Source organism: Grampus griseus (assembly GCF_964374135.1).
Source record: "Grampus griseus genome assembly, chromosome: 8".
Classification (NCBI taxonomy): Eukaryota; Metazoa; Chordata; class Mammalia; order Artiodactyla; family Delphinidae; genus Grampus; species Grampus griseus.
The window spans coordinates 62,123,021-62,136,928 of NC_139002.1; the positions used below are offsets into that span (position 1 = coordinate 62,123,021).

The window sequence follows — 13,908 nt, forward strand, 5'->3', positions numbered from 1 at the left end:
GACCCTCCCAGCTAAACATCTTGTGATGCTGGGACTTAGACTATAGGACCCTTGGTCAGCCGGCTCCCTCTTAGTTTCCACCTACAGAGAGCAACAGAGAAAGACTGAAGGGTTGAAGCAGAGGAGGGGATATTTGGTCCCTCCTGTCTCTTCCTCTCGTCGGTTTCCCTCAGCAATGACTCTTCCTCCTGGCAGTGGAATTGGTTGTAGCCTCCAGGATTGGTTGGTTGGTTGGTTGGTTGGGTTTTGGATTTTGTTTGGGTTTGGGTTTGGGTTTTGTTTGGGCTTTAGAACTTCCAGGATCAAATCAGCCTCACTGAACTCCCTAAGAGATACCGCCAGCAGGATAGAGTCCTACCTCAGAGGTCTCAGTTCAGGCTGTAAGGGCACATCCTCGGAGGTCCTGTGACACTAGTAGCATTCAGAGGCAGCACTCGTCCTCAGAGTTGTGAGAGTAGTTCAACGAGCCCACCACCAACCTGTTGTCTCCTAATGACCAAATGCTTCCCAAGTATAAGGTTCTTTTTTTTTTTAATGACCAGTGTTTTTTGTTTTTGGCCACATCATGCAGCATATGGGATCATAGTTCCCTGACCAGGGATCAAACCTGTGACCCCTGCAGTGGAAGTGTGGAGTCCTAACCACTGGACCACCAAGGAATTCCAAGTATAAGGTTCTTCCTGCAGGTACTATCTCTGTGTTACCTCAGCATCCCCCTCCATTTTTTTTTTGTTTGTTTGTTTTTTTTTTTTTGGTTTTCAAGTCTGCAATACTTATTTAATCAAGTGCTTACCTTAAATTCTGTAAAAATAGCCAGTGGTGGGGCTTCCCTGGTGGCACAGTGGTTGAGAGTCCGCCTGCCGATGCAGAGGACACGGGTTAGTGGCCCGGTCCGGGAAGATCCCACATGCCGCGGAGTGGCTAGGCCCGTGAGCCATGGCCGCTGAGCCTGCGCGTCCGGAGCCTGTGCTCTGCAAAAGGGAGAGGCCACAACAGTGAGAGGCCCGCGTACCACAAAAAAAATAAATAACTAAAAAATAAATAAATTTTAAAAAATTAAAATAGCCAGTGGGATTTATTTTCTCCTGACTGGACCCACTGTTACTCAGAAACCTGACACTGTGCTATGTCTTCCCACCTTCAACTAGAGCTCTTGGGAAGAGTCAACAAGTAAGACTTGACTTTCAGTTCACTGCACGTGCAGCTTAAACACGTGGAGAAGTGGTCAACACACTGACCTGATTTCCCAATTTTTACCCCATTGATATCCCCCCTCCATACCCCTCTCTCAACCTGTATCCTCATTCTCTTGACTCCCTGAAGGTTGTGAGGCTGCGTAGGACATAGTAGGAGGCTGGCATTGCTTTATATTATTATGAGTGCTCTTTCCCTTTGGTCCTGCAGATGCTTTGTCAGATAGGACTCTGCCTTCTCTGAGAACCCCCTGGCTCTCAAAATAGTAGGTACAAGCAGGAAACACCTATGGACATCCAGAAGGACAAAACACAGGCAAAGGAGAGTAGGGTAGAGGCCTGGTCTCCAGCTTCAATTGCACAAGAAGGGGCATTTCTCTAGAAAGACACCAGGCTGTAGAGCCTAGATTTTAATCTCTGCTCTATCACTTCCCAGATATATGATGTCCAGCAGTTTGTTCTCTTAAAATTATATTTTTTCTGCTATGTAAAATAGAAGTAATAGTACCTACAAGAATGTTATGAAGATTAATTTACTTCACTATAATTGCCCAGGCTCAAAGCAATTACTCAAGAAAAATGAGTTTCTTCCTCTTGCCTACCCCATCCTGAAATAGGTAAGAATAAAGGAAGAAACCTGGGTCAGGCTTTTCTCTAGCTCACGTCTGGGCAAAATCACTGAGAAGGAAGGGGAGAGAGAATTAGAAATCTATTTTACATATTCACATCCCTCTCCGCAGCAATTTCTGAATTCCTTGTTTTATCTCTTTGGTTTGAACACCATATACAATAGGGTTCAAGGCAAGGGATATGAAGTGGTGAAGAACATTGAGCAGAATCAGGGTGTCCACGGGGATGCTCTTTCTGGCCACATCTGTCAACACCACAACCAGCAGGACGGTGCTGAAGAAGAGGATGAGGATGGCGTGGGAGCCACACATGCTCAGAGCCTTGACTGCAGCCCCCTCAGCCTTGAACTTGAGCACAGCTCTTAGGATGAAGATGTAGGAGATGAAGATGAGGATGAAATCTGAGCCTAGTAAGGTCCAACCAGCTACAGATTGGTAGATTCTGTTCAGGGTGAAATTGTCACAGGAGAGCTGGACACAGGTTGGCACAGATGCAGTTCACAATGACATTTTTCCCACAGTAGAGGAGCTAGGCAGAGAGAATGGGAATGGGTACAGTGAGAAGGGCATTTCGTATGACAACGAAGACACTAGCCTTGGCCACAGAGTGGTTAGTGATGATGGATGGGTATCTCAGTGGATGGCAGATGGCCACATAGCGGTCATAGGCCATGACCATGAGTGTGCAGGACTCCATGGCGAGGAAATTATTCATGATGAACATCTGGAGGAAACAGGCAGAGAAGCTGATGGACTTGAGGTCAAACCAGAAGATGGCCAGGACCTTGGGGATGGCAGTGAGGCAGAGCACCATGCCCAGGAGGGAGGGCAAGCTGAGCAGGTAGTACATGGGCTCATGCAGAGAGGCCTCAGCTGGATGGTGATCAGGAGGGTGGCGCTGGCCCCCATGGCCAGAATGAAGAGGAGGCTGAGGGACAGGGACAGCCAGTGCTGCCAACTCTGGTAGCTGGGGAAGCAGATGAGGAGGAATTCAGAGACTGGAGCTGTAGAGTCGTTGCTGGGTGATGCCATCCAATGAATCTTGAGCTGAGAAGTCTTTTCTTGACTATTTTCTTGGGCAGATACAAGAGGTAATTTTATCTAATTGACTTCAAGAATAACAATAGGTAGTAACCTTACAATATTAAAAATGCTCAACAAATTAATTCAGTATGGTACCAGTGTAAGAAAAGCAAAACAATAGCATAATGTAGAAGTTGCTTTCTCAATGAAAATTTTGACAAGCACGGGACCAACTTGTCAGCTAAGCAGAAGTTTAATAACATGAGAATATGAATGGCCATTAAACTTTTTTTTTTTTTTTTTTTTTTTTTTTTTGCAGTACACGGGCCTCTCACTGCTGTGGCCTCTCCCGTTGCAGAGCACAGACTCTGGACGCACAGGCTCAGCGGCCATGGCTTACGGGCCCAGCCGCTCCGCGGCATGTGGGATCTTCCCGGACCGGGACACGAACCCATGTCCCCTGAATCGGCAAGCGGACTCTCAACCACTGCGCCACCAGGGAAGCCCCAGGAAGCCCCATCACTAAGCTTTTTTAAAAGGGTATCATTAGTGATCTGAACATGACTAATTCATTGGACTGGTGGCAACAGAAACCAGAATGAAAGGAGTTGAAGATTTAAGTGAGGAAATGTAAATAGGGAGGGCTGACTATGTAGCTAAAAGGTTCGTTTCAAGCTTGTCATTAAAGAAAAGAGCAAGACAGAAATGGGGAAAGATTATGAATTCAGAAGGAAAGTAAGATAAATGAAGTAGTTAGTTCATTGAGAATGCAACTTCTACTATTATTATAGTTTCTTTGTAGCCCTTTACACATAGATTTTGTACCCTTCTGTCTCCCTCCACCGGACTCAAATATCTGAGGTCAAATAACATGCACTTTTCATTTATACACACCAACATTCTCTAACACCTCATAGATACTTAACAAAAGCCTGCTGAAAAAGGTTTTTTAGTTCCTGGACCTTGGTGTTTACACTGATGGGAAATTTCAAGGAAGGAAAGTGAAAGTGGAGAATTAACCAGAGTTGCAGTGCTGAAGGGAATCCTGAGGAAGGGAAAGGAGAAGCTCTGATCAATACTACGAATGGTGGCTATATTTTAAATGGATAACCAACAAGGACCTACTGTATAGCACAGGGAACTCTGCTCAATATTATGTAACAACCTGAATGGGAAAAGAATTTGAAAAATAATAGATACATGTATATGCATTACTGAATCACTTTGCTGTACACCTGAAATTATCACATTGTTAATCAACTATACTCCAATATAAAATAAAATTTTTTTAATTTAAAATATTTTAATAAATATTTTTTAAAACTACTACAAATACTGGTCACTGAGGGTCTGTGTGGTGGACTTCAGAGGATGGACTGGGCATGACACAAAATGCATGTTGGAACTTGGAGGCTTATTCATGCCACTGTCTGCAGGTGCTCCTCGATAGCCTGTCCCTTGGTGAGTGGGAAAACCTTGGGCTAGGTCTCTGACTTAATAAATCTTTTGCCCTTGCCCTAAAACAAACACAGAACCACTCTATTGCTCCGAATATGTTAGTAAGAATTTTCTTGAATTCCTTCGGTTTAAATTATTACTAACTTTATCCATACAAAATCTCAGGAGACGAGGGGAAGATGGCGGAAGAGTAAGACGCGGAGATCACCTTACTCCCCACAGTTACACCAGAAATACATCTACACGTGGAACAACTCCTACAGAACACCTACTGAACGCTGGCAGAAGACCTCAGACCTCCCAAAAGGCAAGAAACTCCCCACGTACCTGGGTAGGGCAAAAGAAAAAAGAAAAAACAGAGACAAAAGAATAGGGACGGGACCTGCACCAGTGGGAGGGAGCCGTGAAGGAGGAAAGGTATCCACACACTAGGAAGCCCCTTCGCGGGCGGAGACTGGGGGTGGCGGAGGCGGAAAGCTTCGGAGCCACGGAGGAGAGCGCAGGAACAGGGGTGCGGGGGGCAAAGCGGGGAGATTCCCGCACAGAGGATCGGTGCCGACCGGCACTCACCAGCCCGAGAGGCTTGTCTGCTCACCCGCCGAGGCGGGCGGGGGCTGGGAGCTGAGGCTCGGGCTTCTGTCGGAGCGCAGGGAGAGGACTGGGGTTGGCGGCGTGAACACAGCCTGCAGGGGGCTAGTGCGCCACGGCTAGCCGGGAGGGAGTCCGGGGAAAAGTCTGGACCTGCCGAAGAGGCAAGAGACTTTTTCTTCCCTCTTTGTTTCCTGGTGCGCGAGGAGAGGGGATTAAGAGCGCTGCTTAAAGGAGCTCCAGAGACGAGTGCGAGCCGCGGCTAAAAGCGCGGACCCCAGAGACGGGCGTGAGACGCTAAGGCTGCTGCTGCCGCCACCAAGAAGACTGTGTGCGAGCACAGGTCACTATCCACACCCCCCTTCCGGGGAGCCTGTGCAGCCCGCCACTGCAAGGGTCCCGGGACCCAGGGACAACTTCCCTGGGAGAACGCACGGTGCGCCTCAGGCTGGTGCAACGTCCCGCGGCCTCTGCCGCCGCAGGCTAGCCCCGCATTCCGTACCTCTCCCTCCCCCCGGCCTGAGTGAGACAGAGTCCCCGAAGCAGCTGCTCCTTCAACCCCGTCCTGTCTGAGCGAAGAACAGACGCCCTCCGGCGACCTACACGCAGAGGCGGGGCCAAATCCAAAGCTGAGCCCCGGGAGCTGTGAGAACAAAGAAGAGAAAGGGAAATCTCTCCCAGCAGCCTCAGAAACAGCGGATTAAAGCTCCACAATCAACTTGATTAAAGCTCCACAATTAATCAACAGCGGATTAAAGCTCCACAGTACCCTGCATCTGTGGAATACCTGAATAGACACCGAATCATCCCAAATTGAAGGAGTGGACTTTGAGAGCAAGATTTATGATTTTTTCCCCTTTTCCTCTTTTTGTGAGTATGTGTATGCTTCTGTGTGAGATTTTGTCTGTATAGCTTTGCTTCCACCATTTGTCCTAGGGTTCTATCCGTCCGTTTTCTTTTTTCTTTTTAAAAAAATTTTTTTCTTAATAATTATTTTTTATTTTAATAATTTTATCTTCTTTCTTTCTTTCTTTCCTTCCTTCCCTCCTTCCTTCCTTCCCTCGTTCCTTCCTCCCTCGTTCCTTCCTCCTTCCCTCCCTCCCTCCCTCCCTCCCTCTCTTCCTTCCTTCCTTCCTCTCTTTCTTTCTTTCTTACTTTCTACATTTTCTCCCTTTTATTCTGAGCCGTGTGGATGAAAGTCTCTTGGTGCTGCAGCCAGGAGTCAGTGCTGTGTCTCTGAGGTGGGAGAGCCAACTTCAGGACACTGGTCCACAAGAGACCTCCCAGCTCCACATAATATCAAACGGCGAAAATCTCCCAGATATCTCCATCTCAACACCAACACCCAGCTTCACTCAATGACCAGCAAGCTACAGTGCTGGACACCCTATGCCAAACAACTAGCAAGACAGGAACACAATCCCACCCATTAGCAGAGAGGCTGCCGAAAATCATAATAAGTCCAGAGACACCCCAAAACACACCACCAGACATGGACCTGCCCACCAGAAAGACAAGATCCAGCCTCATCCAGCAGAACACAGGCACTAGTCCCCTCCACCAGGAAGCCTACACAACCCACTGAACCAACTTTAGCCACTGGGGACAGACACCAAAAACAACGGGAACTACGAATCTGCAGCCTGCAAAAAGGAGACCCCAAACACAGTAAGATAAGCAAAATGAGAAGACAGAAAAACACACAGCAGATGAAGGAGCAAGAAAAAAACCCACCAGACCTAACAAATGAAGAGGAAATAGGCAGTCTACTTGAAAAGGAATTCAGAATAATGATAGTAAAGATGATGCCAAATCTTGGAAATAGAATAGACAAAATGCAAGAAACATTGAACAAGGACCTAGAAGAACAAAAGATGAAACAAGCAACGATGAACAACACAATAAATGAAATTAAAAATACTCTAGATAGGGCTCCCCTGGTGGCGCAGTGGTTGAGAGTCCACCTGCCGATGCATGGGACACGGGTTCGTGCCCCGGTCCGGGAAGGTCCCACATGCCGCGGAGCGGCTGGGCCCGTGAGCCATGGCCGCTGAGCCTGCGCGTCCGGAGCCTGTGCTCCGCAACGGGAGAGGCCACAACAGTGAGAGGCCCGCGTATTGCAAAAAAAAAAAAAAAAAAACTGAGTCCTTTGGGAACTGTGTTGTATCATGCTCCTGCAGGTAGGAAGTGAGGATATGAAAGATGGAGTGGTTTGAAACTGAGGTAAGAACTTGCCGAGGAGCCAGAAACCAGGGATCTGGTGCATAAGCCTGACTCACAGACATGGTTGAAGATGTAGGAAAGAGACAATAGAGTCTTTATTACAATAATAACTCCAATGTTCTGAGTGCTTTATGAGCAACCTAAACTGCTTAAGTTCTTTATCTAATTTTTCTCATTGAATCATCTCTCTTAGATATGAAAGAGGAACTCTTTGGAGTAGAAACTATTAACCCTACTGTGTGTCGGGGATAGATAGAGAGATGGAGCCTTGCCCAAAGTCACACAGTTAGCCTCCATTCATAGCCACATCAATCTGACTCCAATGTCTGTGTTCTAAATGACTCATCCCCACTGTCGCCACTATTCTGATAAATGTGACTATAGCTATTGAAATCCTAAACAAAATCCTAGTGCATAGAGTTCGGAAAACTGTTAAGATTTGTTTAATTGATAAATATATTTATCCCCTAAAAATTGCAGAGAGAGTTCAACATAAGGAAATCTGACAATCTAACTTAACACATCAAGGTTGTAGATAAGATATGGGAATAAAATCATACAAATCACAAGGAGATTTGAATCCTAGCTCTGACATTTGCTATTTGTGTGACCCATCCATCAAACAAATACTACCTACTATGCTCCACAAACTGTATTAGACACTGTGTACATGGTAAATAAGGCAAACATGATCCCTGTTTTCACCAAGAGTTCATTCCAATTATGTGGTTGTTAAAAGAAAGTAGGCATCTCTAAATGTACTTCTTTGAGTAATTTCTGAGATATGTTGTTTAGCAAAGAAGCAAGTGACAAAAACAGTACATAGAATGCTACACAAAATAATTTTGTAATGCTATACCAAGAATGCAATATAAAAAAGTGTATGTATATATACACTTTCTTATATGTTCTTAGATATAATCAAATTACCTCTGGAAGGATACACAAGAAACCTGTAAGAGTAATTCCTTCTGAGAAAGACAAATGTGTCAAACTTGGCAGACAGGAGTAAAAATGGTATGTTAGAGATTGCTGGTTGTTTCCCCAATGCCCCAATTCTTCCTTAGTAACAAAAAAACATTATTTTATTTGGGTACTCATGTATACTGACAAAGTACTATACCTCTCAGATTCCAAATGTTAGTAGATGTCATTTCACAAAGTTTCCAAGAAAACTCTCTAATGTGAACTAACTCAGCTGAGACATGAAGGTCATTTACCCTCCCTGCTTCCACATGGAACAGGCACAGGATTGATGCCTGAATTTCTAGCAGCCACCTTAAACTATTATATGCAGTCAGAAATAATACTAATATAGAGAAAGAATTACTTTTACTGAATACCTTTTTTAATTTTTAAAACTTTGAACTACATGAATATATTTTCTATTTCTTAATTAAATATGTTTTAATTTTATTCTTTTGATCATACAGTTAAAATGCAGAAAGCTTTGGTAATTTTACAAAAGAAAATATACAAAATCCTGTCATATGCCATCATAGAGCATTATTACGGGAGCATTACTTTAGATAAGTGGGATCAAAAAGGCCTTAAGGAATAGAGATATGATGAATGGGAAGAAAAACAAGAGTAGAAGCAGAGAAGCCAGTCAGAAGACTATTACTTGGTCCAGGCAAGAGATGGTGGCCTGGACCAGATTGGTGGTAGAGGAAATAAATTTGAGTGGCAAAATTTTGGAAGAATAGTCAAGTAAATATACAGATGCATTAGAAATGAGGTATTCAATGTAGAAATCAAATATAATTCTTAGGATTCTCTGATAACCTGGTGGATATGGACCCATTTACTGTAATGGTATCACATAGTAAGATTTCTGGGTATTGTTGAGTTTACATCTGAAGTTTGTGATGATAAATTTAATGTGAAGTCAACAAGTTTATTTATGGGATATTTTTCTAGAAAGCTTCAACCTTCCACAGAGGAGACATATTTAGATTTAATCATTTTCCATTATTTCAAGCAGCTACAATGGAGGGTGAGAACAAAGGAGGTTAGATTATTTCCAAGAGCGTAATTGAATGACGGGCCATAGAATCTAAGCTTGACAGGAATAAAGTCAAGTAAAGAGAGGGATATATAATAGAATGAAGGGGATTCTTTCAGTGGCTTGGTAATCTTTAGGTCCAACAATTGTGACTGTACTAAGGATAGTTAAAAATTTGAGCCTGCAGTTAGAAGGTGACAATCAGATAGTAGGATGTTTTGAATCTAAGTTTTAGAGGTGGGTCAACCATGAAAATGAGGTAAGTCAAAAACTGGGAGTTTAAACAAGAAAGGTTAAGTTTTGAGTAAAAGCTGAACTGAGTATTCAAGCATTTCCAGTTTTCCCAGCCATGGGATGCCCACTGCATGCAAATGACATTCTCATGAAAAATAAATGCATAGAAGTGAAGTAATTAATAATTATAGGAGGGATACATATAGTATAATTTCTTAAATTAAGGATAAATCTGAGAAAAGTTTGGGAGAAGTTTAGACTTCAGACAAAGAATATGTTCAACAGAGAAATGATTTGAGATATGAATTTTTAGTCTGTAGGCTCCCACTGACTTTAGACAAATAATTTAATTAGGCAATAAGTAATTCATTTCCTTCTTGTCTCATCTGATGCACCTATAGACACAACTGCCTGGGAGGTACCTTGCATTAGAAAATGGACAGAAACTTATTCTGGTGCCCTTTATAAATCTGTTTGGGATTGGTGTAATTGTAGCCGTCTGCTGCTTATATGGCACTTCCTGATGGTTTATATTGCACTGGAGGATTGAGTTCGTCGGTAATAGATAGAAATGAGGAGAACAAATAGATAACAACTCTGGGCAAGCAGGGCAGGAGCTGTTTCTGCTGGGAACTTAGCACAGCTCTATTGTCTTGTGCTGGGAGATGTGCACCTGGAACACAATAGGGCTGTGCGGAGATAGCACCAGAACAGACTAATGGCCAAACTGAAATTTCAAAAGGGATGCTACAATCAAGCCCATAAAAAGTGAAACGGCTGCTTTGTAGTTCCCTCTCCTCCCATCTTTATTTTTACTGTTTCCCATGAGTTCCTAACTGATGACCTTTAAATGTGTCCATGGGTGGGGGGAGGCGGGGGGGGGGGGTAGGTGGTGGTGGGATGAATTGGGAGATTGGGATTGACATGTATACACTGATGTGTATAAAATGGATAACTAATAAGAACCTGCTGTATAAAAGATAAATAAATAAAATTTTAAAAAGAAAAAATATAAGGGAAAATTTTTTTAAGTTTTAAAAATAAACGTAGAATTGCAAACTAATGTAAGTGCAATGAAGGAAAGAAATTCAGTCTTTACAGAATAAAGATAGCTCACTTTGGAACTTATTTATCAGATACATTACCATAAAAAAAAGGTGTCCCTGAATTCATTGACTTCTTACATTTGTTTTCTACTTATAAACACTGATGGGTTTTTCTCACCAGTCCAATACTCATCTTTTGAATCTCACTCTGAACAATACAGCCCAATCAACAGTCATTTTAAATTTTTCCTCCAATTACAAAATAATACATTGACATTCTAGCATTCAGATTATGATATTGTACATCATTTGAAGTCCAGCAAGGGACTTACTGGTGGTCCAGGAGTTAAGACTCCACGTTTCCAATGCAGGGGACGCAGGTTCGATCCCTGGTCGGGGAATTAAGATCCCACATGCCCCGCAGTGTGGCCAAAATAAAAAAGTCCAGCAAAATCTCACCCATTAGAAATAACAGGTGTAAACAATCTGTTGTGTGGTTTTCACCTATTTTTATGTCTATGTTAAGATTTTATATATGTATATATATGATATTATTTATATCTGTTTAACTTATATACATGGGTCTGTTATAGACTCTTTATTATATCCTGTGCCTTTTAGGCAAAACCATTTTATAGATCATGAGTTTGTAGTATGTTTTATTATCTAATCTAAGGTGTGACTTGTATCTTTTTAAAAACTCTCTTCCATTTACTGAAACTTTCACCTTCCATATACATTTTAGAAAAACTGTAACAAACGTTCCTCTGAAAATCTTGCTGGAGTGTTTCTTGAAATTGTATTGAATTTATCGATTAATCTGGGGAGAACTGACATCTTAAAAATGTTCATGTGTCCTCCCCACGTATATTGTTTTTCTCTACATTTAATCAGATCTTCACTTAAATACATTAACAAATTTTTAAATTATGTCCTTAAAGGTCTTGTGTATTTGTTATGATGCCAATTTCTACCTATTAATAAGTTTTTCCTACTGTAAGTGGTATGTTTATTTCTAATATTTTTAGATAATTTTGCTGGTATAAAAAAAACTATTGACTTTTTCAAGTTTATCTTATATTTGAACATCTTACTGAACATATAACTAGTTCTAAAAATTGCTTATTATTTTAAATTATTGTATCATATAAAACTCATGTTAATTTAACCATTTTTATTCTGATCCTTAAAACTCCTCTTTCTTCCTTGATGTATTGTGCTGGTCAGCACTTCCTCTTTTACACTGAACTGCAGCAATGACAAGGGCATTCGGCTGTGTTCCTCTCAGTGCATTGCCCTTGGCGAAAGGGGGCTGCCTCCTCCAAGGTTATGCTCCCTCCCTGGGGCAACCCCCATCCAGTGACTAGTTGATGAAAGAGGAAGAAGGCCTGGCACACAAGTCTCAATAGAAAACTCTGAAAGTCTGTCCCAAGTTCCCTTTGGGGGTGGTTATGTGAGTTCTTGTCTTTGTTTTCTCAAATATTTTCGGAGAATTTCCACACATGCATGCACCGATCAGTACTCTGCTGAATACTTAAGGGGGTCCCTCTATAGATTTTTGGAATTCTCTTTCTAGGCAATTCTCTTTTCTCCAGTACTCTACCCTGTGAATTCCAGCTGCACTGGCCTCCCCTGACTCCCATGTCCTCAACACAGGAAGACTGTTAGGCTATGCTGAAGTTCACCCTCCCTTTGACATGGCCTGGAATCCCTCTCCAGAACACTGCAACAATCTTTCTCCAGTAAAATGAACTTACCTCGTTTGTTTCCTATCCTCCATTGCCTAATGTCCATTGTCTTCAGAACCATTGTTTCATATATTTTGTCCAGGTTTTGTTATTATTGTTTCAAGTGAGAGGATAAATCTAGACTTGTCACTCCATATTTAAAAGCTAAAGTCCCTCTTGAATATGTATAATCATGCTGGACAAACAGATGAAAGCACCATCCAACCTCCGACACCTCCCTGTGTTCAGGGTTAGATTTGTGACTGCATAAGCCCTCTACTCTACCCACAGCCAGGAGAGATATGTTTTACATCTGAAGACTTGGTATCTTAGGAGGACTATATACCACAATAAAAGGGAATACACTTCTGGGGGAACCTGAGGTTACAGCAATTTGGGGACTCTAAAATATACCCAAGAAATATATATATGGCTGAGTCGCTTTTGCTGTGCACCTGAAAATATCACAACATTGTTAATTGGCTATACTCCAATATAAAATAAAAAGTTTAAATATGTATGTGTATATATATATATATATATATATATATATATATATATATATATATACCCAAGAAATTTTAAGAAAATAGATTTTAGGACTGGAGGAAGGGCAGTGGTGTGTAGAAATGGGAAATCAAATGAGATGTGACTACTTCAGGACCTTCAAGATTAAGAATGGCCCTTAGATTTATTTTTAAGTGGAGAGTCTATCAAAATTTTCTTCCCTGTGTGCAGAGACAGACAATAGGATGTGTACTCAGAATTAATATGAGTGTCTCAGGGAAGAACATGTAACTGTCAATCTTTTATTCACAGAGTTAGAGAGTTAAGCAAGGACAGCTACATGACCAGGCCTCCAGGTTAATTATGTTGGGCTCTGGGGAACCCAATCTCTGTCTTCACTCATAAGAAGAGAACCTTATGCCAATATTCCTTGAAAAACCAAAGACTGGAGATAAAACCCACAGAAGTGTCAGCATGAAAATATAGTCATCTTTCTCTCCCTCTCACATATCCAACTGATAATCAAGTTCTGCTTATTCTTTAAAGAAATTCCTTAAAATATACTTTATAACCAATTTTTCTTGCCTTTTGCAATTAAAGAAATCAAGAGCCTTCCAGCTCTCACTTTTCACCAAGTTTTTTAATACTCTAATGCCATATAATAAATACCTTTTCAAATCCAATATCTTCAATTTACCAGTCAAGAGACATTTCAAAAACAGAGATCATATTTGTTGAAAACAATGGATTAGTACTATCTACATTTCAAAGGCCTTTAAGAATTTTGGAATCTACTCACTGGAACCAGTGTTTAAGGACCTCTTAATAGAGTGGCCCTTGCTTTCAGTCTATGGAATTTTACAAATAAGAATTTTGTCTGACCTTTGGGTACGCCTACTGGATGAGCCCCAAACCTTAAATTTCCTACTACTGATGTAAATAATGACACCACTGCCTACCAACTACAATAATATATTGTTTCCTCACCCATATTCTCCAGATTGTGACATCCAGAAATTTAACCATATGCCATACTTATACTCTCTTCATTTGAGGCCCTTGAGTGCAGCTCCAGACTGTATGGTACATAATTTTGAGCAAACAGAATGTCCCCTATACCACCACAATCAGCTTTACCATTTCCCACATTACTGGTCTTCTCATTCCCCACATCTACCTCCACTTGGGTCCTCAGTGCCCTGGCCTTTCCATAAAGAGTGTGAAGGTGTGTGAGGATTCTTCTGGGCATAAGCAGTATCATTATGAATATTATCC

At 41.9% G+C, this 13,908-nt stretch overlaps 1 protein-coding gene across 1 annotated transcript; it reads right to left on the reverse strand.

Annotated features, from left to right (window-relative positions):
* Positions 1–1,915: 1,915 nt before the first annotated feature.
* LOC309825694 (olfactory receptor 56A1-like) lies at positions 1,916–2,854 on the reverse strand (the record flags this gene model as incomplete). Its single annotated transcript, XM_082659328.1, is given in 4 exon segments — positions 1,916–2,300; positions 2,302–2,351; positions 2,355–2,695; positions 2,698–2,854. Coding segments are annotated over 4 exon segments (933 nt in total).
* Positions 2,855–13,908: the final 11,054 nt, after the last annotated feature.